The sequence below is a fragment of the Aedes aegypti genome, chromosome 3, assembly GCF_002204515.2.
Source record: "Aedes aegypti strain LVP_AGWG chromosome 3, AaegL5.0 Primary Assembly, whole genome shotgun sequence".
Classification (NCBI taxonomy): domain Eukaryota; kingdom Metazoa; phylum Arthropoda; class Insecta; order Diptera; family Culicidae; genus Aedes; species Aedes aegypti.
The window spans coordinates 322,582,060-322,608,612 of NC_035109.1; the positions used below are offsets into that span (position 1 = coordinate 322,582,060).

The 26,553-nt window shown below is 35.3% G+C and overlaps 1 protein-coding gene and 2 long non-coding RNA genes across 4 annotated transcripts; 2 read left to right on the top strand and 1 right to left on the bottom strand.

Moving 5' to 3' along the window:
• Positions 1-1,273: 1,273 nt before the first annotated feature.
• On the top strand, positions 1,274-1,817 carry LOC110679146. Its single transcript, XR_002502253.1, has 2 exons — positions 1,274-1,566; positions 1,633-1,817. It is a non-coding gene; the product is annotated as an uncharacterized LOC110679146 (long non-coding RNA).
• Positions 1,818-2,119: 302 nt separating this feature from the next.
• Positions 2,120-2,502, bottom strand: LOC110677880. Its single transcript, XR_002501251.1, has 2 exons — positions 2,371-2,502; positions 2,120-2,304 (listed from the first exon to the last, which is right to left on the bottom strand). It is a non-coding gene; the product is annotated as an uncharacterized LOC110677880 (long non-coding RNA).
• A 152-nt stretch (positions 2,503-2,654) lies between these two features.
• On the top strand, positions 2,655-23,718 carry LOC5565738 (zinc finger protein 729). 2 transcript variants are annotated; one of them, XM_021849632.1, is made up of 7 exons: positions 2,655-2,739; positions 3,035-3,213; positions 3,274-4,707; positions 13,154-14,605; positions 22,766-22,889; positions 23,229-23,312; positions 23,387-23,718. In XM_021849632.1, exons 2-7 carry the CDS (start codon positions 3,100-3,102, stop codon positions 23,659-23,661), a joined length of 3,483 nt encoding a protein of 1,160 aa, XP_021705324.1. In that variant the 5' UTR covers positions 2,655-2,739; positions 3,035-3,099; the 3' UTR covers positions 23,662-23,718. The 2 variants fall into 2 exon arrangements, with proteins under 2 accessions (XP_021705324.1, XP_021705323.1); XM_021849631.1 differs by having other exon boundaries at positions 2,721-2,739; positions 2,810-3,213.
• Positions 23,719-26,553: the final 2,835 nt, after the last annotated feature.

The window sequence follows — 26,553 nt, forward strand, 5'->3', positions numbered from 1 at the left end:
TCACCACAGAAAACATGAATGCAAAAGAAATTTCAAAATGGAGATGCTACTCGTCAAACCATCCCGCGTATTATTTACCCATCATTGTAAAACGAATAGAAACTTCCTCATGGGGAATAAGTACCCTTTTTGTGACATTTAAAAAATACCCTTTTTCTGACAACTCAGTACTGGCCATAAAAATGGGTATTCGGTACCCATTTAATGGGTACTTCACAGTTAGCGTGTAAAGCGGGTTTGAAAGCATTCGTTGGTCGACTTTTGTGTGCGAAAAGCTGTCAGGACATTTTCACTTGTCGCACTCGAAATTTTGTTTTTTTTTGTCTTTCTTTGTTTCTAGAAAGATTTGCGAATCAGGCGATACTGACAAAATGTACACAATTTAAGAAAATATAGCGTTGAAATTGTAGCTCGATTGTCTATTCACGGTACTTGAACTTTTCCCCTATCGTTAATTTAACTATTCAAAAAACGCAAATTTGTAGAAGGCGAAACTTCACCTCATACCAAACCACACACTTTATTGATTACGCCTGTGTTTTTGTTTATCAAAGTGATGGGCGCATCTGAAATCGAAATCAAAACACGGCGAGAGTAAACGGCGACACTGCAAACAAAAAATAAACAAGGCGTACATGGCGGGCTTAATTGAAACCAGAATGAAAACACGGCGCAAAAGTAATAGGCGACACTGAAAATAATATCGATTACAGGCTGATAACATTGGGCGATACTGGCATTCTTGAGTGCGTTTAAGGCGAAACCTTATAATATTTTTTTAGTACGAAATAGCTAGGGAAATTGTAGGAGATGTGTGTGGTATTGATGAGGATTATAAAACTAGGTTTATAAAATATGTATTAAAGTGAAAAGGTTAAAGTTTGAGTATATTTTCTCCAATTGGGATTAAAAATTGCACATGAGAATTTCATTGATTATTTTCTCATTGTTATTGAATTGTCAGATAGGCCCTTATCGCGAATCCCTCTCGGTTTAATGTCATTCGTAAAAGTGTTTCCGAAGCTGAACTAGTTGTGCTCGTTTGTTGTGTTCTTGCTTTCCCTCACACGCTAACTCTGAAGTACCCATTAATGGGTACTTTCGTACCCATTTCCCACTAAAGTGGTTTAACTCATTAAATGAGTAAGGTCGACTTACCCATTAAAGAGTATTAGACACAAACTTCAAAACATGGGTATTTTTTACTCCTGGTTAATTTTGAAAAAATGGGTAAAAATGCCTCATGTTTTTGCTGATTTTGCTCTGCACGCTAACTGTGAAGTACCCATTAAATGGGTACCGAATACCCATTTTTATGGCCAGTACTGAGTTGTCAGAAAAAGGGTATTTTTTAAATGTCACAAAAAGGGTACTTATTCCCCATGAGGAAGTTTCTATTCGTTTTACAATGATGGGTAAATAATACGCGGGATGGTTTGACGAGTAGCATCTCCATTTTGAAATTTCTTTTGCATTCATGTTTTCTGTGGTGATATTGAAATCTATTTTTGGTGCCGGAACTATTGTAATAGCAAGCTGGAAATCATATTCAAGATATCTTTGAAGGTAAGTAGATTCTGAGGTGATTTTTGTTTTCTTAGAGGACTATTGTTTTCTTTATTTATTCAACAGAACCCGGATATTGTTGCGGCACAACAGTTTGCGGAGCCGATATCCAATGTGCAAAGTTGGAAAACCGAGAAAGAGTATCGGGAGCATCGGATCGTACAGATTCAAAATATGAAGAAAAACTAAAACAAATTGTTAGTGATAATGACATGACATAATAAATACGAAATTCTTTTATATTATACTGAGATTTGTTTTTCAACTCGATTTACCACATTCTCAATTCCTAACCTGAATCCAGAGCAAAATCAGCAAAAACATGAGGCATTTTTACCCATTTTTTCAAAATTAACCAGGAGTAAAAAATACCCATGTTTTGAAGTTTGTGTCTAATACTCTTTAATGGGTAAGTCGACCTTACTCATTTAATGAGTTAAACCACTTTAGTGGGAAATGGGTACGAAAGTACCCATTAATGGGTACTTCAGAGTTAGCGTGTGGATTCAGGTTAGGAATTGAGAATGTGGTAAATCGAGTTGAAAAACAAATCTCAGTATAATATAAAAGAATTTCGTATTTATTATGTCATGTCATTATCACTAACAATTTGTTTTAGTTTTTCTTCATATTTTGAATCTGTACGATCCGATGCTCCCGATACTCTTTCTCGGTTTTCCAACTTTGCACATTGGATATCGGCTCCGCAAACTGTTGTGCCGCAACAATATCCGGGTTCTGTTGAATAAATAAAGAAAACAATAGTCCTCTAAGAAAACAAAAATCACCTCAGAATCTACTTACCTTCAAAGATATCTTGAATATGATTTCCAGCTTGCTATTACAATAGTTCCGGCACCAAAAATAGATTTCAATATCACCACAGAAAACATGAATGCAAAAGAAATTTCAAAATGGAGATGCTACTCGTCAAACCATCCCGCGTATTATTTACCCATCATTGTAAAACGAATAGAAACTTCCTCATGGGGAATAAGTACCCTTTTTGTGACATTTAAAAAATACCCTTTTTCTGACAACTCAGTACTGGCCATAAAAATGGGTATTCGGTACCCATTTAATGGGTACTTCACAGTTAGCGTGCAGTCAGTCTCAGATAGATTGTAAATAAATCACTAGGCAGCGCGAATAAATTTCTTTGAATTTCAATAGGTATTACTGAATAATACTGAGTATTACTAATATATGAATTACACTAACATTGATCCTTTCATTCAATTAGTCTTTCAAAAGATTTAACTATAAATAATTGGTGTTAAGTCACATCACAGTGATAAATCAACTTAGGTTCACTTTTTCGAAGAAAATATTAAAATCATGGTGACGCTGTACAACATCGAACTATCCTCTATTTGATGAGAAATTTTGTGTTTAATCCAACATTGATCCTTATCTGTGAGCTATCCATAACTGCCATAACTGTTTGATGCCTGTATTTCAAATCCAGACCTGATGACCTGATGCCAAGATTAACTGACAGGCCTACGAGGAATTAAAGAATTACAAATTAAAATGGATATCTGTCGCACGTGTGCAGATGAGTGCAGCGCAGAGCTGGTTCCTATATTCTCCAAGCTTGATGGCAGATTCATTGCAACCGTTATTGTAAACTGCAGTGATGTTTCGGTAGGCTTGTTCTACAATAGGAAAGTAAAATAATTCCTAATCACGTAACTTCTGTTGCAGATCAAGGAAGACGATGGACTCCCGACGTATGTTTGCGCAACCTGTTTGGTCAAGGTCGAGCAGATCCTGTCTTTCGCCCGACAGGTTCGTGAGGCAGATCGAAAACTACGGCAGCTGTTCAAGCTGGAAGCACCGGCTGAAACCATGACAAACGAACAAGATCATTTCATCACAATACCGATGGAAGTAGAAGTGAAGATGGAAGTGGAAGATGAAGATGAGTTAAACGCAAATCATGACAGAAAGGAAACTAACATTCTGGTAGAGAAGCAAGAATCAGACGATTTTGAAGATGATAACGACAGTGACTGGAAAGGTGACGACAAGTCTTCAGATGAATCAAGAGAAGACGGAGAGAAGCCGAAGCGACCAAACAGACGGAAACCAATCGCCGTTGTGAATCTGGATCCGGAAGGAGAAAGTTGTAAGACAACTAGACGACGGACTAGACGGAAAGCAGATGATGAAGAAAATGCGGTAGAAGCAGAATCATCGGAAACAAAATGCAGGAAGGCCAGCAAACCGTCAAGAGACTATAATACAGATGATGGGGATGACGATGTCAACTCAGATCTGGATGAAGTTGAACTAGAAATATACACCCTGGTTCAACCGAAAGACGGTACCGTTTTCTGCTGTCATTGCCACAAAGACTTCCCATCTATGAATGAATTACTAGACCATGGAAAGCAGAAACACTCCAAGAAGGTTCGCAAGGTCAACTATTCAAAAAAGTTCGTGTGTGATGTATGCTACTGCAGGTATATGACGCAAGATGCTCTAGATGAGCACTATGCCATGAGAGCAAAGCTTCACACGAGAAAGATTTACGAATGCTCTCGATGCTCCAATCGGTTTGCAACGGTCAAGAGAAGACGCCTGCATGCTCATAACCATCCCAAATACCAAGAAGCTCTAGATACAGACTTAGAGGAGCAGAAGGAACGGATAGTAACGTGCTGCATGAAGACGTGCAACCAGACGTTTCTAACCAAAGAAGAACTTCTAGAGCACGGTGAAAAGGAGCACTCGAGTAACAAAGCCATGGTAACTAACCCACTGAAACCGCACGAGTGTCCGGTTTGCTTCAAGACATTCGAGAAACTGGAGTCATTGAAACGACACCGGTATCGGATATTCATGTCGTCTGTGCAGTGTTCGATTTGTGGCAAGCAGGTTAAGAATAGGAATGCCCTGTACAATCACGAACGGTTGCACAATAGTGATAAGACGAATGCGTGCGAAATTTGTGGCAAGGGGTTCAAGATGATTGCCCAGCTGAAGAATCACTACACGGTGCACAACGATGAGAAACCGTTCGTCTGCAAGGAGTGCGGGTGGAGTTTCAAGCGTAGCAGTACTCTGAAGCATCATATGCTGCAGCACACGGATATGCAGCCGTGGAAATGCGAGGTGTGCGGAAAGTGTTTCAAGGTGAGTGGAATATTCACGTCAGATACGTCTGTATAAGGTTTAGAAGCAACGTGTGTCGTTAAAAGTTGTTTCTTAGCGATGATGCCATCTTTCAAAGGTTTCAAAATAATCCGCAACAAATCTGGCAAAGAATTTGCAGAAAATACGTTACAATACTTCTGGTTCTATTAGTTATCTCTGAACAGATTAATCCAGATATTTTTCGATATATTCTTCATCCAATCTTCTCAGCTATACTTTCACAAATTTTCACAGGAATGTGTCTAAAAATTTTACTGATATTTCTTCAGAATTTATTCCAGGGATTCTTACAGTATTTTTCTCAGGAATTCCTCGAAAAAATTCCAAAAATTCGTCTTTGTAAGAGGAGTTTTACGATTTTCGCATTTTTTGCAAAGACACAGTGACACAATCGCTTGCATTGAAGGATTCCTCTGCATATTTTTTTCAAGAAATTTATTCATTCATATAATAGAGTAAAGATACTTTAAGTATCTTTACTCTATTATTTTCCGATGGATGTTTGTTAATACCTTCGGGAAAATGCAAGATTTTTTTTAGACAGTTGAAATTTTTACGGGAATTTCCCATGATTTTTTCACGGATTCCTTCTTGTACATCTTTAGAAATTACTCCAGAATACCTAGGTTTACTGCAGAAATTCCCTCAAGAATTATTTCTGTAAATCTACATATATAGAGTAGAGTGAGGCAGTAAGGCAAAAGTTTATTTTCAAAATTTCTAGCTCAATTGAAAACAAATCTTAAAAAAACCTTAATTTTTTATCGATTTTTCATAGCATGGAAAAAAATAAAATCTTCTCCAATGTTTTATTTAAGGGCGTTCCTAGGCCTACCGTGGAGATGCTTTAAGGGGTATATGTTTTACCATAAAAGCTTGAATACTATTTTTAGCTCACAGTGAGGCAAAAGTTCAAGCTATAACATCGTGGAAAAAATTGTGAAAAATTCACCAAAATTTCAAGTTATTCATTAGTTTTGTGAAAAAAAACGTAAGTTTATGGCTGGTTTGAAGTATACCTGTCATAAAAGTATCGATATATTTTGTGTATCAGGCAGCGATTTCTTGCCCCGCACTCGATTCGAACTCTTGCCCAGTGGGGCAAAAATTTGTTTAAGACAATAAGGGTAAATATTTTTACAGTCGACTCTCCACATCTCGATGTTCTACATCTCGATATCTCTCCCTATGTCGATGATTTTTTCGGTCCCTTCATTCTGCATACATTTTCACTCTCCATATCTCGACATCCTCCTTATCTCGATATCTCCCTATCTCGATGTGATTTTCGTTCCCAATGTTCTCTCCGTATGTCGATATGCCCATTAGCAAAGGTAACTAGACTAGATTTTAGAGATTGAAAACAATTTGCGAAGACGAAATGACATCTGTTTGTTATTGATTTTCCTGGCAACGGAGTGATTTTCAATCCAGTATTCGTTAAAAATTTGTTCTATGTCTCGATCTCTCCCTATCTCGATGGTCCCTTCGATATCGAGATGTGGAGAGGCGACTGTAACAAGTTTGTTCTGCAAAATCGTAGTCAATATGTTGATGGCTCATTGTGTTGTATTTACTTCTTTTCAACTGTTATAGTCTTTCTGGAAATATTGATAAATCCAATAATGTCAACATTTTGCCCCACTCTACTCTATTTTAAAAATTTATTCTAGAATTTTGTAGTGATAATTTCAAGAATAGGTATATTCAAAAATTACTCATGGTGTTTTTTTTGCAGTAACTACTCCACATTATTTTCTTAAAATCACTAGAATTATTTTGAAGATTCATGCACATATTCCTTGGATCATTCCTATCAAAACAAACCCTTATAAAAATCCTCCAAGGATTTCTACAGACGTTTTTTTTTTAATATCTTTCATTCCACTATGGGCCATAAATCGAAATTTCGCGACAAAAGTTTAAAAATTATTTTTTTTCTATAAAATCAGGGTAGCACCGAACCGGGAAAAACAGGAAAAGCGGGAAAAAGACGGGAATTTGTATCCATCGGGAAAAAAGACGTTGAAAACTGGGAATTTGAGATGGTCACCGGGAAAATCATTCTGAACGAATATCTTCATGCTCTGAATCTACAAACCACCAAAAATAAGTTGTAGAATGTTGATATGGTTGATAGTATTGTCATTGGGCATGAGCAATCATATCCAAATAACATTTAAACATTAATGATTCAATTTCTTGTATAATTAGTTTATTTTGCTACACTAAACTTCTAAGAATTGTTTCAAATTGATTGTTTCTAAATATTTTATGATGTTTTTTATCTTACTTGGGCTGGATTTTTTTTTCTAACTTATCTGACTCAAAGTTTTCTTTTCTTGCATTCAAACATATTGGATTCATAATATTCTTTAGTTACTGAATAATAAATCAATGAAACCGGATATTCTTGATGCTTTATTTATAAGAGCTTCTAATGTATCATTAGTTATCTAATCGACTCAAAATTAGGAGAGATACATGCTTCAAAATATGCGGCTTTGTTTCATCATTTCCTTAAACTTATTTGCTTTAGTGAATTCTTCATTTTTGAGAAGAAAAAAAAAACGAAAGATTGGGAATTGAAACCCTTTTGAATAAGGTAATAAGATGTAAAAAGGGGCATATACAGTCAGTGACATAAGTTAGTAACCAAATGCTGTTTTTCCATACAAAATGCCCAAATTAAGGGTGCTATATCTCAGCTTCTGGTAGTCCGAATTTCCTGAAATTTGGATGACGAACTACCAATAACTTGAAGGTTTGCCTGTAAGGGAATTATTACATTGCAGTCATTTTACGTAGAGTTTCAGAGGGTTGTTCAAAGACAAAAGTAAGTAACCGAGATACTTTTTAGTTTAATTCGATAACGGTAAGTCGTGGAAAGTTGGTGTGTTCTGCAAATTTGTGTGACTTCTGAAATTGAACAACTTTGCGGAAAAGACCAACATCCAACAACTTACCGTTTTCGAATTAAATCACATAGTCTCTCGGTTACTTACTTTTGTCTTTGAACAACCCTCTGGAACTCTATGTAAAAGGACTGCAATGCAATAATTCCCTTACAGACAAAACTTCAAGTTATTTGTAGTTCGTCATCCAAATTTTAACCAATTCGGACTACCAGAAGCTGAGATACAGCACCCCAAACTTGGGCATTTTGTATGGAAAAACAGCATTTGGTTACTAACTTATGTCACTGACTGTATATATAAATTAAAATGGAATGGTGTTTGTATGTCACGAGCTGGTTTGAGAACAGGACGACCGATTTGAACTATTCATCCACTCTTGTTTTCCTCTCTAGGGCTTCGACGTGTTTGTGTGGAATAATATTTTGTAAATTCTCCGAGAAAGTTGTGAAAACGGGAAACGGGGTTAGAAGCAAAAGGGTGTAAGTGACAAAAAACTTTTTTTGAAGAAAGTTTTTTTTTCAAAAATTTTTCATTTTATACTAATTGTACAGGAGCCAAAAAACAAGCCAACCTTCTACGAATAATATTATGTTTTCCTATTGGACGAAAATATCACCTAAAAATATCGTCGGAAAGCTTAAAGAAATTTTTTTAGTGTATTCACTTAAAAAACCGACCATTTTGCGTTTGGGTCAATCAATTAAAAACCGGGAAAATATTAAAAATTATACCGGGAAAATCGGGAAAAAGCGGGAATTTCAAAAAGGATATTTGGTGGCCACCCTGATGGATCATTGAGATGAATTTCTTATTATTGAGAACATGTGTGATTGTGTACCAACAATATTATTTGATTTATTACATTACTTCATTGCACTTTATGGAGGTCAATTTTGTTTAAATTGAAAAACTTGAATTTCAGTCTATGATAAGAAAATTTGGTTTCATGGGAAAAATGACAGTGAAAATTATTGTGTGTACATTATTGGAAAGCAAATTAAGTGCATTTTACATGTCTTATACAAAAATAAAGTAATTTAAAATTTTACCATTGATTTTACAATGTACCAGTAATATTTACTATAGTTTTAATAGTTCGCTCTGATAGTTAAGATATTATACCGTATTCGGCCAGCAACCAGTTTCAGGTGGAAGCCTAGACTCCACTCTTTTATGTGCTACCAAAAGTTTTTGCATATACTTGCGGATGGCCAAGATACATCGGTTCAAGTAAATGCGATAATTTAGTCGATTTTTTCAACCCTATATTTTCAACTTCGCTGCTGTTCATGCAATCAACAACCAATTAAATAAGTTTAATTGATATGAAAACAACTAAAGCAAACGTAACCCAATACTTTTAGGCAGGAGTCCGTTCATAAGCTAGGTGACAATCAGAAATCTAGGTTGAGTCGGTTGAAAAATCATAAAAAATACTTTGAATTTTTCCAAATTTTTAGGAGACTATGTTTTTTATGGTATGATAAGACTATAACAAAATATCTGTTTGAGGCTCCCAGTAACGACTTTTTCGTGATTTCTGGACAACCTCCAGATAACGATAACATGTCTGTGCTTCTTTTACAAATAGTAATGGCTTTAATTTAATGTGGACATTTAGTAGAAATTTTCTAAAAAGAATCATGCAAGCCATTTTTTTTTAAATCAGGATTGAATCATTGGTATAATATTTTACAAAAGTTAAAAAAAAATCAAGTAGAAACATTTAAAACCTGCCCCTTTTTGAATTTGATGGTGCACGAAGATTGAACGGATATTTTCTAATAAAGTATAAAGCAAGCTCCTGTACTATCTTCCTATACTACGTTGGAATATCAGAAAAAAAAAAACAGTATAAAAGATAAAAATAAAATAAAAAATAAAAAGACATTACCAAATGGTCAGGTCGAACACTATTAATGAAGAAAAACTAAAAAAAAATCGTTTGAATCCATTCAAATTTTCTTTCCAGAAATATTGACAACATAAGCGTAATGTGTCGGCCTATATAGTTTGATCATATGAAGTAGACAAAAATTCTGGATCTGAACAAAAATTCGAGATTCTCATATAAGAATTTCCTGCACGTAATAATATAATGGGGTCCATAAGCTGGTATAAACCGAATGCTCTGATGTTTTAATTGATGTGTATGTGTATTGATGTGAGGCCTCCGTTACAGCTAAAATACTTCTAACCATAAGGTTTCGAAAAAGAATTTAATTGAAACGCTTCAAATAATGTAAAATTGTCATAGCATCTACAAATATTTAATTCATAATAATTTGTCCAATTCCTTTGGACAATTCCTTTCTGACTCTGGCGTTTTTTTGGTTTTGTCATACGTTATGTACAGTGAAAACAATGAGCTATAAAATTTCAATGTGAAAATTAGGAATTAAATGCAAATGTACTGTAAAAAAAAAAAAACAATAAATATAATCAATAAACAGTTGTCAATGCATTTAAAACAACTATGACTTCATGATCACATTTTGAAGACTTTCAGTTATATTACAGTATATCTTCAAAATACTTTTAAATGTATGAATAAAAATTTTGAAAATGTACAATGTGGATGCAGAACTACTTGGGCATTTCCATGATTCACTTTGGCATGGGGGATTTTTCTCAGCCGAATTGTCTGAAACTTTGTAATAAGAAGCACTTCAGTACGACGCATATTGTGGCCAAATATCAACTCTATCGCTTTCACAAAACCCTACTGCCGAAGTGAATCAAAAGTGCCAAGAATAGGATCCGGCTCCTTATTATGTAATATGAAATATGAGCAAATTTCAATTAATAATGCCCTAATCAACAAATTTTTCCAAATAATTTTAATCCTTACAAATATTCTACGTTCAATTCTAAATTCATCCAAGTCATCCCAAACACGACATTTTCATGTTTTCTAAAGCTTGTTTTACTGTCAGGTTGATTTGTGTTCATTTTGAAGGTGTTTGGAATTTTGTCGCGAAATTTTAATAGTGCATTGACTAGAATTAAATATCTATTGGAATTAAAATTTCTATTACAGTTTCAATTAAAGCAGTAAATATTTGAAAAACATCCCTGAAACAATGAGCAATCTTCTTAGGAATTCTCAGAATTCTTTCTGAGGAATTACCTGGAGAAATTCTTAAATCCTGGAAAAAGTGAATTGATAATCATCAGTACATTATTCAAACTTACCGTTTAGAAGAGACAGACATGATTTTTTTACGTTAAAAAACCCTTCAGGATTCTCTGGATTATTCATAAAGGAATTGTACGGAAAATCTATTTAAACAACATCCCAAATAAATCCTTGATGTTATTATCGGAAGAATCTCAGAACAAAACTTGAATTCCTGGAAAATGCTTTAAGGTAAAACCTCTAGAATTTATGTGAAATTTTTCTGAGATACTTTCATAGAAGCTTCTGGACAAATCCGACGAGGTAATTCTGTTAGAATTCATGTACAAATAATTCCTGAAGCAATCTCAGAAGATTTGTTTTAACGAATTCCAGGACCTTGTGCGAAAGTTACTGTCAGTATTTTAAAGGTGGTAAACGGTAAACGCGCAGCTATTCAGCAAGAACAAGCTGAGGGTCGTGGGTTCGAATCCCGTCGGTTGAGGATCTTTTCGGGTTGGAAATTTTCTCGACTTTCCAGGGCATAAAGTATCATCGTACCTGCCACACGATATACGCATGTAAAGTTAATAACTGTGGAAGTGCTCATAAGAACACAAAGCTAAGAAGCAAGTTCTGTCCCAGTTGGGACGTAACGCCAGAAAGAAGAAGAAAGAATATCAAAAGAAAATAATTTTTCAAGAAGTTCATGACAGAAATCTGAAAGACATTCCTGAAAAAAAAACCTCGAATCATTCCGGATGTTATTAAAAAGAGAATTTCTGACTTAAGTTGGAGGAGAATCGTTGAGAAAGGCTGAAAGCTTTCTTCTTAGTTGAATACTCAGTACAATCTTTCAAAAACTTTGACAGAAATCGTGGGAGCAGTTATTTGAGAAATCTTCAAAAATTTCACAAACGACTCTCGAAAGATTTTTTTTTAATTCCCAAGTCTAGAGTTTTTGTAGTTCTTATGTGAAGGATTTTTTCTGTACAGAATATTCCTGGGAACCCGTTTATAATCCAACTGTATTTATCAAACTGCTGTGTATTATAAATAATTCAGATTTATCTTGGGTCTCTAACAAGGCAGAATGAAATCTGCGGCAAGTTTGACCGCCACCAATCGACTACACAGATTTTTCCATTCGGGAAAGGTCCAGACTGTAAATCCGTTAACACGTTAAAAATTGAGCTAGTGTCACCGCCATGCGGAGGAAGTGGAGTGCAAGGAAATTGAACAGTGACTCGTGAGCTCTATCAGGACCTCATTGCATCACGTATAGGCTACATTTCGTGAGCTGAAATGTGCAGTGATAAGGATGGATGCACTTTGACGGACAAACGTGAGGCCATCGAAAGGTGGATGTAGCACTTCGATAAACACCTGAATGGGCCTTAGATCGCAGACAGTGAAGGTCAGTACTGTCGAGAAAATCTCGATGGAAACCAACCAGCTTCAAATTTGAGGAAAGTTATAATAAAGTTCAAGAACAATATAACATATTTTTTTGGCATCTCTAGTGGCCATGTGCGGAAAAAATGTGTAAACGAAGCTGAACTGCTTAGGCATCTTTTCTTTGTATGGGTGTCTTGTTTTAATTCTTGTTCGTAAACAAATTGAACCTTGAAATCTGTTTTAAATTTTCGATAATATAAATTTGCATTTATATTATAAATTTCAAAGCAAAATTTAGTTACAGAATGTGGAAATTTTACAATAATCGTCACATTTAGCTTTTCTAGACTGTGAATATGACCCTCTGTCGAACGTGTGCTGAAAAGCGCAGTGTGGAGCTGGTTCCAATATTTTCCAAACTTGATGACAAATTCATAGCGAATATCATAGTAAACTGTAGTGATATCTCGGTAGGTGTCCGGAAACTTCTATTGCTTTTAAAATCAGCTTCCGGTTTGCGAGAAGCAATGTTTTCGAAAGAAGATTGTTAAAAGCAAAAAGAGTTTTTCTTTCGGAAACCAGAGGATTTCATGCCAGTGTTGGAAGAAAGAGATGAAAGTATTGGATAGACGAAAAAAGTATTCGATTTGACGACAAACCGTTAGCTAAAAAGAGGGACGATTCGCCTACTTTACCATCTAATTCGATCTATCTAGCCGTTTCCATACGGCATCTGTGAAAAATTAGGTAGGATAATTAATAAATGTATTTGCCAGTAGAATACGAAATTAATCGATATTGTTGTATTGTATTGTTAGTCTTAATTCAATCGGAATGGTGTTAAGTGTCGATAATAAACAAATCAATCAAATAATCATCCGGCATCTATCCATCTAGTTTTCATTGCTTTCTTCGCCATGCTCTCTGGAGCAAAAAAACCGATATGCCGATAAAGCAATATTGAATGCACATCCATTTCCTCACATTGCAGATCAACGAAGACGACGGTTTACCGTCGTACGTATGCTCCGAATGCATGGCCATAGTCAAGCAAATTCTTTCCTTTGCCAATCTAGTCCGGGAGTCCGATCGAAAACTTCGGCTTCTTCTTAATGCGGAAACTTTGTCTGAAAATGTCCACAAGCTCGGAAGCGATCATGAGGAGAGTAATTTCGTTACTGTTCCGCTGGACGTTGATATAAAGCTAGAAGTCGATCAAGACGAAGTGGATCAGAACTTGGACAAAAGGGAAACCAACGTGTTGGGTAGCGATCAGGAATCCGACGATTTTGAAGATGATAACGATAGTGACTGGAAAGCTGACGGTAAGTCTTCGGATGAAGAATGTCAGAATCGAAAGGTAACAGTAAAGCGACGAACGAGACTGAAAACTGTTTCAATCGATAGCTTGGAAACGGAGAATGAAAAACCGAAGCGATCTAGACGATCCACTAGAACTAGACAGAAAGCTGGCGAGGAAACTGACAATGTCGAAGAAGGATCGCCAGAATTGAAAAGGAGTCGAAGTCGCAAATCAACTAAAGATAGTGACTTAGATGAGAATGATGGTGTCGACTCCGAGTTGGATGAAGTTGAGCGGGAAATGTTTACTCTTGTGCAAGTTGAAGAAAATAGACATTTTTGCTGTCTGTGTTATAAGGATTTTGCTTCCCGAAGTGAGTTGGTGGATCATGGAAAGCTGAAACATTCAAAGAAAACTCGGAAGGTCAACTATTCGAAAAAGTTTGCTTGCGAGGTGTGTTACTGCAGATATGTAACAGAAGATGCTTTAGAGGAGCACAAGGCCATAACAAAGAAACTACACACAAAGAAAATCTACCAATGCCTACGTTGTTCGAATCGCTTTGCAACAGTTAAGAGGAGACGCATGCATGCTCATAACCATCCTAAGTACAATGAAACTCCAGATCCAGACTTGGAGGAGCAGAAAGAGCGCCCGGTAACGTGTTGTATGAAGACCTGCAATAAGATGTTCCCCTCGAAAGAAGAACTCTTTGAGCATAGCCAACAAGAACACATGAGTAACAGAGCTATGGTGAAAAATCCGTCCAGGCCTCATGAGTGCCCGGTTTGCTTCAAGACGTTCGAAAAGCTACAATCGCTGAAGCGTCATCGGTACCGGATTTTCATGTCCTCGATGCAGTGTTCGATCTGTGGCAAACAGTTCAAGAATCGCAATGCTTTGTACACTCATGAGCGTAAACATAACAGTGACAAAGCACATGCGTGTGAAATTTGCGGAAAGCGATTCATGCTGATGACTCAGCTCAAGAATCACTATGCGGTGCACAACGATGATAAACCATTTGTGTGCAAGGAGTGTGGATGGAGTTTCAAGCGGAATTGCAATCTGAAGCATCACATGCTGCAGCACACGGACATGTTGCCGTGGAAGTGCGAAGTGTGCGGGAAGTGTTTCAAGGTGAGTTGGGGTTGGATATATTAAGTTGGTTGGATGAACACAGAAGTATAGATGAAAATATAACAAGCAGATAGGGAAAATATAAATGTAAATACGACAAATGATAGACAAGATATACATTCATAAGGAAAAAGTAGAATTAAGAAACATCATAAACAGAATGTACAAACTTCGTTTATTTATAAGTCAGTTAAACTGAAGGAACACAGAGCTAGATATAAATCATTGGATTGAAAGGAACATAGTAAACCTGACATGAGAGTATAAGAAGAAACGGCTAAATTCAAGTGTGGAAATAATGTGATGCCTAGAAAATGAATTTATCTTTATATTTCTTCTGTGCACCATTGTTAACACAGTTATTCAATCTATCTATAAGGTACCGTGGGGCAAGTGGGTAATGGATTTCGCATAGTTGGGATTCCTCAAATTCTAGAGACCTTAAATTAAAACAAAAGGGGTCGTGTATATTTTTTAGCTTGACTCCCACCAAATATAAGCAGTATACTGAAATCGATTTTTATGTAAAATTGAAGAAAACAGCACAGAAAAAGTTTTTGAAAAACGTCTCCTTACTTTTCACATGCCCCACAGGTGGGGCAAGTGAAAAGTTTATCGTTTTGAACAAAAAATTGCAAAACTAACAGTTACATTCACGATTTCTATTACCTTTAACATCCATTAAGGCGTCCCAATGAACAATAACATAAGTAACATGTAAACGAAGAAAATTTTATTCTTGTAAATTGAATTTTCTTCTGTTCAGTTATATTTGTTGAAATGATTCGACAACATTAGAACTGAAACATTTCCAATGTTAGTTCTTACATCATGGGACAGCAATTGCATTCTGCTCTGTAGAATTTCCACCGCTCGTTATTTGTTTTTAAGAAAATCAGATATGATGTCGGATAACTCTTCAAGAGAAATCAAACGGAATCGTTCAATAAAGTATTTAGAAACTTTTTTATGTCGATACACCTATACCCCATTTTTTATGTTTTGAACTTGCTTTACATAGACATTCCACAGGATTTCCGTGTGTTCTCTTACATTGGGACTTTTCAATCAACGTATTCCTTTTAATTGGCTGTCCGAAGTAAACATATTAATATCGTAATATTTGGCAACCTTATTTTTAGAGAAGTTCCATGATTTGGCCATGATAATAGCATTTAACGCCTTGAGTATAGTGTTTTTTTTTTTTTTTTTTTTTTTAAAGAGAAAACACAATTTCAATCTCTAATGAGAAACTTTTCACTTGCCCCACGTGATTAGAAAATTGACAGTATTTCAATTTAGTTATTTCTAGGTGTATGTCGAATTAATTCTAAAACTTTTTCTATTGCAGTTTAAAACTATCAGAGGGGACTAGTTAGAAGTGGTACAGAAAATTATTTTCCGCAACTTTTTTCCACTGAAAATATTTAAATAAGATTGCACGCCGCCAACTTGTTACGGAGTGATAGTTGACAGGTTAACAATATTTCGCTTTATTATGCAATAAAGGCTGAACAATCTCAGAAATCTCTTACCTATCGTAATATTCTCAATGGCCTCAAAGGTTTACGCATGAGTTTAAAACGTTAATTCACATATTCAGTAAAATATACCAATTATTTTCACTTACCCCATTTACCCACTTGCCCCGCGGTACCTTATAAATAAAAATGGAATGGTGTTTGTATGTCACGAAATGGCTTACGAACGGGTCAACGTATTTGAATGATTCTTCCTCCGTTTTGTTCGTCAACGGTTCTGACGTATTTGTGTGTATAGAATTCCCAGTTTATTCGCTGGGAAAGTTTGAAAAACGAAAGTGCACGGAATTGTCATTTTGTATGGGACGATCCATAGCGTTTTTCAACAGCCTACTTGATGGCAAGACGAACTTTTATTATTGATACATAACATGGGAGAACCTCGCTTGTCGTACACAGCATTCAGAAAATGTTACTGGATTCAACTTAAACAATTACTTAATCTTCCAAAAGCTCAAAGTTTTCCCTCTCATTTCTTCTAAAAATTCATGAATTCTGGCAAAATCTTATACTGGGATAATTCGCTGAACGTTCTGGTAGAAATTTCTCTGTGAATTACTTCACGCAGAGAAAATAATTGTAATGTCAAAAATATTCTGTATCATTACAAAAATATATCTGTATTATTTGCCGGCTTATAATAGCGTTTCATTGTTTTTATAATATTTATTGTTGAATTTGACAGCTGGGTTCGACTTAGTTCAACAAAATCAATTTTTAATCTTAATATTTTTTCTTTCGAAAAAACAATATTTTTGCATTAGAATAAAATGTTCCATTGTCAAAACAAAATGACACTTTTTTTTTGATCGTGTAATGTTTTTATTTAAAATAACAACACGTTTTGTTGCTCTCTTTTTCATACAATTTTCTTTTTCTTTTTTTTAAATGAACAACAACAACAATAGCTTTGAAAGTTCTTCTTTATTTATTTTTTTTACATAATTGTAATGCAAATTAAAAGAATGATAGTAAGTACCTGCACCATCTCCCGACGTTAAATCGGAGCATGAATTTTGTCCGTTCCGCGACAAAACGACTGGTCGATACCATCAGCTCGAATTCTTTTCGACGAATGAACGGCTACAATAACGGAAAATATTTGAATGGAACGAAAAGTCTTGAAAGCAAGATACGACTCACCAAAAATAGCTTCTATTATGGCACATAACATATGTGGAACTTAGAAGTGAAAGCGAGTTGAAAAGTTGTACCCACTTCCAGCTGCTGGCAGGTTGTATATCTAGTATAGAAGACATCGAACTGTCATTGCCAATGGTAAACAAAAACCATAAAATTCGAGCAGTAGACCCAGTAGACCAGTTGCTGCGAAGATTACATACATTAAGATCGGGGGACGGTCGACAACGTTGGGAAGTAATGTCCGAAGATAAAACAAAATTATTTTTTCATGAAATGTATTTTTTTTCTCTCATACTATCCAATATTCATGTTTCATAACCACAGAATCTGATCGTTTCGAAAATATTATTTCCTTTCAAAAAACTTCCTGTTTCATAACGTAAAAAAACTTTTGCTTTACAAATCCTTCCATTCATTCACCTAAAAAAATACAATATGCTAGAAACAACATAGATACCTTTTACATTGAGTCAAAAATCTTGAATATGAGTGGTGTAAATCTAATTATAAAGTTGTATCATAAAAAGTTATTTCCATTCCCTTCGTTGCACTCTGGATCTATGTTATCTTTGGTTCATTTCAATACAATGCCGATTGATGTATTGGTGGTACCGTGAAGGCCCCTAACTCTGCGCAGCTCCTAATTCTGCGCACTTTCATCAAAATCCACCAAAATCTGGTAAAATACTTACATTTATGTTCAAAATTTATTTTTCATATATTGCTACAATAGTAATAAAAAAGTACGCGAAGAATTTTCTTGACAAATTTACGTTTATTACTTTAATAAAAAATAAAATAGCTTTAAAAATATTGAAAAACGTCCAAATTGACTGCCCGTTAGCAATAATGCTAAGGGAGTACCTCATCACTTAAGTCATTTTAAGCAAATTAAAGAGAATATATTTCATATGTTTAGTACGTAGTCAGTAGTTTATTTATCGAGCAATCATCACTGGTGAAGTGCAACTTATTTTCTCTTCATTTTCTTATTCTTCTTAAGTGCGCATAGTAAGGAACCATTTTTCAACTATGTTCCTTACTATGCGCAGCAGGTATAAAACGTTATTTTCAACATACAATCAACCCTCCAGATGTCGATATTGAAGGGAACCATCGACTTGTCGAGACCATCGAGATATGGAATAGAAATGCTTTGGAAAATTGTTTGAGGGGACCATCGTAGTAAGGGAAGATTAAAAAATGACGTCCATCATATTTTAAGGATTTCTACACTCCGTCCCCTCAATCCCCTGTCGCGATTTTACAGTACCTAATGAACAATGTGCTATAATACAGGTGAGGAGATGATTCTGTATAATACACAACTGTTTGTATGTATTAGTGCACTGATTGTGTTTTAACACAGCAACCATTTGCATTATGACTATGTGTGACGTCATACAGTTCGTTATCGAAAGTTTCTAAGGCTGCGTTGCTAGTCCCCCTCTCGTTACCAAGGTTGTTTAGTGTGTTGTTACTCAAACAATAACACGAAAAAATATCAGCACGGGAAGATGGCACTCGAGGTATTTCATGTAATTTACTTTTAACTTTTGTTTTATTTTAGGATGGATTTTTACAATGCATAAGATGAAATTCTATAAGTGAAACCGTAAAGTACTGAGCCGCGGATTACTTGCAGATAATGGGTGTACATGAATTTCACTAACACTTTGCATTAGATGATGCATTCGTGAATGTAGTGCTGTAGTGCTTAATCAATTTGAAAGGGAAAATGAAAAAAAAGTATTTTAAATCGCGAATTGATTGCCAACAAACTTATTCCTGGAATATACTTGTACGACTTTTAAGTCTAGGTGCTGCTTTTTTTTCGATCTAATCTTAGCTTGTTCCACGATATGGAACGTTTTGTACTCACTCTTAGCATTCCATTGGAACGGTATGACGTCACCCATCTTCCCCTCAATGTTCATTTTGATTTTTCACTGCACTAATACAATCACACACAGACCTTCTCCTCACCTCTTCTATATCACATTGCCTAATGAATGCATACACTGAGAACAGCGTTGCGGTTGAAAATACTATATCATAGGGTTAAATTAAATACACAACGCCACTTGATTTGTGCAGACTAAATTCGCATTTATTTAGAATATTTTGTGCATTCAATTTTACCATGGCACCATTTGTATAGTAAAAATTACTATATCATGGTTAAAAACCTGCAGCAGACCAGAATCGAACCGAGGATCTGGCGATTGTCAAGCGCTAACGCTAGCCGCTCGGCTATCGACGCGGTTGGATTGAGAGGGAACAAAACGCAAATACAAAGCGTTCATGATAGCTTAATCGTGGTTGGAATAGTAAATTTAAAAACACGTTCACGGTTCTCATTACTGCAACGCTTGTTTCAGTGTAGTCACATTTTCGTATACTCCTCCTCCCCTGAACGATGGACGTAATTTTTGAATGCTGCCTAACCATGTAAAAAATAATTTTGTTTTTTTTTTTGTATAGTTTCATGAGTCAATATCGAGTAATGGAACATCGAGGTTTAATCGTTGGTTTAGATTTTAGAAAACTAAGTTAAATAGATGTTTTGGAAAACATATGATGATTTCGATTGTTTTGAGAGTTGCACTTCTAGGCATTCAATTGAATTATAGATAAAAATCACTTCACTTAGTAAACTTGTGTTAGAGACATTCCACGCTCCACTGGGGACGTAAAGCCGTATAAAGCAAGAAAATGAAGATTAATTCGGAGTTTAAATGCTAGTAATGCTTTTAGTAAAATAATTCAACTGTTATAAAGAATTTATCGAATGCGCAGAGTTAGGAACCTAAATGCGCAGAATAAGGAGCATTGCAAAAATGAATGCGCAGAGTTAGGAACACGAACACCCTTGAGAAAAATTAAAAATTTGCTATACAAATCATTACTTAGTGAAGCTTTTATATTTTTTCCTTATACATAAGATCAATAAGTATTTGCTTCCAAAATTTCAGAATATTGTGTTTTGTTTTCAATTAATTTCAGCTGTTTGAAAATTGAAAAGCCTTAAGTGCGCAGAGTATGGGGCCTTCACGGTATAACTCTTTTGACATTTCGATGTCCTTATACCAGCATGCAAATATTAAAGTGGGTGCCACATTTTGAGCTCGAGTTCCACATATGTTATGTGATTATGGTCTCGAATATTTCGAAACCGTTTTAAAAAATTGACACTTCCCAAACGAAAATTTTCTCCGCGTCAGACGTTTTGTTCACCGGTTACAATAAGAAACAAAACGGCGGGTCGATACGCATAATTAGAATCAACGATGTTTGAAGTTAAAACAAATGAAACTTTCATTTGAAATAACTTTTTTATTGTTGTTTCAAAAAACCTCTTGTAAAAAATATTCCCAGTTAATTCATCAATATTGTTGTTTTGTTTTGACAAAAATAATTGTCGCTTTAACGCATTTTTCAATTTACAACAAATTGAAAAAGTTGATAGTATGCAACAAAAATATTTATTGTTTTAAATAGCTATTAATTCTCTGCGTGTTCATATAGTTTTTTCAAATATTTTATTTCAATTTTTTTCGCAACATTCATGAACAATCCTTCAGAAATATTTCCAAAATACATCAAAAATTGCGTCAGAAATTCTTCTATTGTGTTGAAAAACCCTAGGGGTACTATTGCTTCCCAAATCAGCATAACGGAATCTGTGGACAAACATATAGCAAAATTACTGAGAATGGCAAATGGATTCATTGAGATATAGATAAAGGAATTTGTAAAACATCTCTAAACACATTTCTTTAGAAATCATCTCATCAATTATTTGCGAAATCCATTTGGGATTGAATTCTTGTGTAATTCCAAGGCGAAATTCGTAGAGGCTTTCTGGAAAAAATCTGTGGAATATACTGTATAACAGGTTAAGAAAATAACTCTGCTAGATTTCAAGGATAATTTCTAGAGAAGATTCTGACGAAACTCCTTGTAAAATTTGTTTTCAATTATCTACAAAGGTTTTATTTATCTTGTAATCATTTACCTCTAGAAAAAAGATTTTATATAACCACTTACTTTTCGCTGTTCCGTTGTCTATCTGTTGTTTCTACCTGCTTCAACATATTGTTGTTTCTTGTTCCTTCGCATGACGCTTCCTCAAGGAACTTCGTTTACAAATTTTTTCATGTTCCATAAAGCAACACTTTGAAGATTCTAAAGGTTAAATGTAAATTCTAGAAGTTTTGAAAAATAGCACGATTTAAAGTCCATCAGGTCCTGTTGAACGTCCATCATGAAATCCTAAACAAATTTTCAAAGTTATTCAAATCTCCCTCCAAGATCTGAATTCAGTAAAATCTTACATTACGAGTTTTACCATGATAATGTTCTCAAAAATACCGCCAATTATGAAAAATAGTTCCTCCAAAAAGCTTTTTTTGGAATTTCTGAAAAAAATGTTTCTACTTCAATTTGTTCACCAAAGTTTCATTAAACTTCGGAGTTCATGTAACACTCTTTCTAAGATGTTCGATACAAAAAACCTTCAGTAAAAAATAAGGTAAAGGACGTTTAAAAAGAAACAAGAATTTTGTAGTTAAGTTTTTCAGTGATGTATATCGTCAGGAATTTCATCTAACATTTCAGGAATTCTACGTTAAATGTGTATGTGTTACTCTAGAAATCTGATAAAAATTATGGATATGGAGTGACTCGTTAATTAATTTGTAAAGACATCTCTAAAAAATATATTGAGGTATTCCTGGAATAGTTTTCGAACCAGAAATGGAGCGTGGATAAATTTGTAGATGTTATTTGAAGAATCCCGGGATAAACATTCACAAAAAAATACAGGGTAATTTTTGGATGGAACTTCTGGAGAATTTTTTGAGATGTTCAAAAATGAATTGAAAAAAAAAAATTTTTTTTCGTTTGTTTTTTTTTTTTGCTGGAAGTCTTAATTTATTTTTGCTGTGATTTTTCAAAGCTATCCTGAATTTTCTGAAATATTTGTTGAAGAAATCTGGAGAAAAAAAAAATCAAAATTGAGAAAGTTGGAAAAACTGTTGGTGAACTTTTAGAGCAATTTGTGGAAAGAACCCTTGCTTGATGATCTTGAAGATAATTGTAGTGTGACTCCTAGATTTTTTTGGAGAAATCTTCAGTAATTCCAGAAACCCTAAACAAATTATGATTGAACAACTGGATGATATTTTAAACGAACAATTTCTATTTATATAGAATAAGGAAGGATTTTTTTACTGGATTAGAATATTTTCCATATTTTCATTATGAAATTTACAAATATCACTGATGTGCAGCGATGTCAGATTAAATATAAAAACTGTGCATGCTACGATATTTGTGAAAGTTATGATTATTGTGACCGACTTCTGTAAAATAAGAATTTGCTAAGTCCCCCCTAGGCCCCCTCCTGAAAAAAACCTTATTCATAAAAAAAATCAAATTCTAATCTGGATTTTACTTTCGCATTTCGTTTTAGGGAAAGTATCATCTTCAATATCACATGCGGATTCATACTGGACATAAGCCTTGGAAATGCCGTTACTGTGAGAAATCGTTCGCTGATCATGCTAACAGAGCACGCCACGAAACTTCGCATACTGGTGAGTTTAAGTTTTATTACTGTTTGAATAACGATATAAAAATGTTATTCGGGCAGCAAATTATTATTTATCATACTGCTGGTTCCTGCAGGTTGTTCATAGTAGTGCTCCTTTCACCTATCAATATTGTTTGTTTGTCAAGATACTTCCATTCTTATCCCGGCACATTTTGACTGGCGACATAAAGCCTTTGAGTTTCGTATAAAACTTACGCGTTTACCTCTTAGGATTTATCGAGTCGAAAGGGTTACGGGGTACGCGGGATGGTGTCTAAGCAAATCAACTTATGTTAGGCGACTATTTCTGAGTTAATCAACGCGTGTATTTATATCTTCTTAGGCATAAAACCGTACAAGTGTACGTACTGTGACAAGACCTTCATCCGACGACGGTTTCAAATCGAGCACGAAAGCACTCACACAGGTATACACAAAATCAATCTATTTTCTTTTGAGCTTCTAATAACCAAAATTCCGAACCTCTCCGTCTCTTGGCAGGAATCAAACCGTACCGGTGCGAAAGGTGCAACCTCACCTTCGGTCAGAAGTCGGCACTCAAAAAGCACCTGGACATACATCCGCTTGCACCGGAGAATCAACTCTCGCTGGCGCAGCCATCACCAATGCCATTGTCGGTGGCTGATTCTCCGATGCCCTCTCCGTCACCCTCTTCAATGCATCCACCACCACCACCACCATCTTCGACAGTCAATCCCAGCCATTCCAGTACGGGGCACCCATCGCCTAGTGGTGTACCCTACCCGCATATGTAGGTAAGTAGTTTTTGGCTACATTGATGACATGAATTTAAAATGATGAAAACCTATGAATAGGGTGTTATTAATTTGGTAGGACACAAAAGAACTAATTCCGTTATATTGAATTTTTTAACGAGTGTTCAATAAAAAATATAAATACGTATAATAGAACATAAATTTTTCAACAGATTCAGGGCCCTGATCAGCCATACGACGTAATTTAGTCGCGATTCTCTCACAAGTGCGCTGGATGGCACTGACGCCCATCTTCCGGATACAATTCCAGATCCTCGTGGTCAACTGCTTCGTATTCTTGGCCCGCCTATTATTTTTGTACACTAGGGCACTGAGGGAGCCGAAAAAATCCTCAATGGGACGGCACTGTGGCAAGTTGGTCGGGTTTCTTTTGGCACGTACAGTAAAACCGTACAACACGCTTGCGGAGTGCTTGCTGTTTCGATGCCATTTTCGATTGAACTGACAGCACCTGAGCGAAAAGAAACATGCCACCCATTTTTAGGGAATTCAGAGAGCAGTTCTCTTGGAAAGAAAAAAAAATACGCATCTTACTTTAATTACAAAAAGGTATCATTCGTATTTTTTTAACGTTTTATAGAGGGCAATGGGCGACCTCTGGCGTTCTTTGCAAAAGTAAGTTTTCCCATAGTATACCCATACAAACTTTGAATGGCTGGCGCTAATATGTATGGACACATATCAAGTGATTTGTGAATAATCTATCGGATGTAGAAGTAAGAATTTAACAGTTGATTGCGAGAAATTATACCTGCCTATTAATTTCTAATTGTCAGAGGTATATTGGAATGTTTTAATTGTATTTGTGGAGTTTGGAATACATAATAATTTTTGTATGTTATAAATATGTATCTCTGAAATTCGAAATACCTCTATCAGGGTGTCTACTACCTGAAAAACCTTGAAAACCTGGAATTATCAGGGAATTTTATTCAACCTGGAAAAAACCTGGAATTCTCAGGGAATTTTGATCACAATCAGGGAAATTACTTTGAGGCAGTAATTCATGATAGAATATGTTCAAGACAATGGATTTTTGCGTCATAATCCAGAGCTACCATTATTTGCCAGAAAACTCTTCATTCAAAAAAAAAAATTTCGGCTGCGCCGCTCTCATCAGCACTATATGAGCTATTCAATGAAGATCCTTTTGAGTATGAATTTTTATCAGCTTACCAAAACATGATTGATGTTTTTAATGTCTTTTTATTTATTTAGTGAAGGATTAGCATATCAAGGGCTGGTAGCAGGTTTATTTTAGATACCATTTTTATGCAAGTCTCTAAAAAGTCTTTATTTTTGATAAAAGGGGTCTGAAGTCTCTATTTCAACCAAAATAGTCTCTAAAGTCTCTTTTTCCATTATCTTGCTTGCAGATAATTAAGATACAAAATTTCTTCTCACATTTCTCGAGAACAGTTTCAGGAATTATCCTTGTGGTTGCTCCGGAGATTTCATCAGGAATTCTTATAGAAATTCCTCTACCAATTTCTTCAAGCAATTTTTCGTAGGATGCTTACAGGAATATCTCCAGAAATTGCTTCAGGATTGAGCATTCCAACGTTACTACCTCTAGTAATTTTCTCAGGGTATTCCATGAGAACAAAGTCTATCCTAGGACTTCTTCCAGATACTTTTTCACTAACTTTTCAACCGAATTCTACCGTAAAGTGCCGTAATTCAGCGCAGTTAACGAAAAAAACATTTCAAATGCTTAATTAAAAATTAGTATTGCACCAACAAAAAAGCTTTCTGGGTGGATCAATAGCAAATCTGTTTTAGATTATGGGAAAAATATAAACTAGACTGTATTCAAACGTTACCATTGTGATTTTTTTGAAATAGTTCACTCGTTGAAATTTCCTAATTTCGCGCATTTTTTACACGCTTTTCCATATTCCGCGCAGAAAAATGCCTAATTCCGCGCACTCGCGAAACAATCAAATTAACAATAATTTTATATACATAAGGCAGCATCCATTCATTACGTAACGCTGAAATTGAACATTTTCAACACCCTACCCCCCTCCATAACATTTTTTGTAGACTTTTTTTTTAATTTTTCGACTATCACATGATATAAGGATAAACATTCGTTATATTCTTTTTCTGAGACGAGACTCGCGAAGACGGTCTTCTTCTTCTGTCATTGCTGAGTTTTTCTTTTCTTATTCATCTCTGTGTTTCCATCAATCATGCGCAAGCCGTTCAAATCCTCAGATGAACATCCCAGCAAGCAATTGCATCACACTGAAGCATAAAAAGCCTTTGAAGTGAAATTTCATACCAGAAAAAGTAGCAGAAATTAAAAATAACTATAGTCTTGTGTTTAGATTTATCAGCATCTTTGGAAAAACTGCTCCGAACACTGAGGTTTTTATAACAGTTTATTTTGAATACAATACTTTTCAATTTTTCAGTTTTAAAAACGTCTGGCTGCATTTGGACGTTTCGGGACAGCGGAATCTGGGCTGCATATGACGTTAATATTTTTCCTCTTCCTTGTCAACTTCGGGGATTGCATATTAATCCAGAAGAAATTCCAAAAATTTATGCAGTTTGGCGAAACCGCCCCGACTACCTCTACACACTTAAATTTTTTACCGTAATCCGTGAATTTCACCGTAATCTCAACAGCTGAAAAGTTCGGCAAAATAAAACACCGTAATTCCATCGAAATTCAACGGATTCCGGTGAAATTTTACCGAAAACTGTAAAAATTTACCGTACTCCGTTGATTTATTTCACCGAACTTTTCAGCTGTTGAGATTACGGTGAAATTCACGGATTGCTGTAAAATAATTTAAGTCTGTATATTTGTATTCTGCACTGTTCATACAATAACAAATGTTTATGGGCCTTGGTTTTGAA

Excerpts from the sequence above, each read along its gene's own strand:
- LOC5565738 (XM_021849632.1), top strand. The coding sequence starts at position 3,100 with ATGGATATCTGTCGCACGTGTGCAGATGAGTGCAGCGCAGAGCTGGTT. Across the intron at positions 3,214-3,273 it reads TAAACTGCAGTGATGTTTCG|ATCAAGGAAGACGATGGACT; the intron begins GTAGGCTTGTTC and ends CTTCTGTTGCAG. Across the intron at positions 4,708-13,153 it reads TGTGCGGAAAGTGTTTCAAG|ATCAACGAAGACGACGGTTT; the intron begins GTGAGTGGAATA and ends CTCACATTGCAG.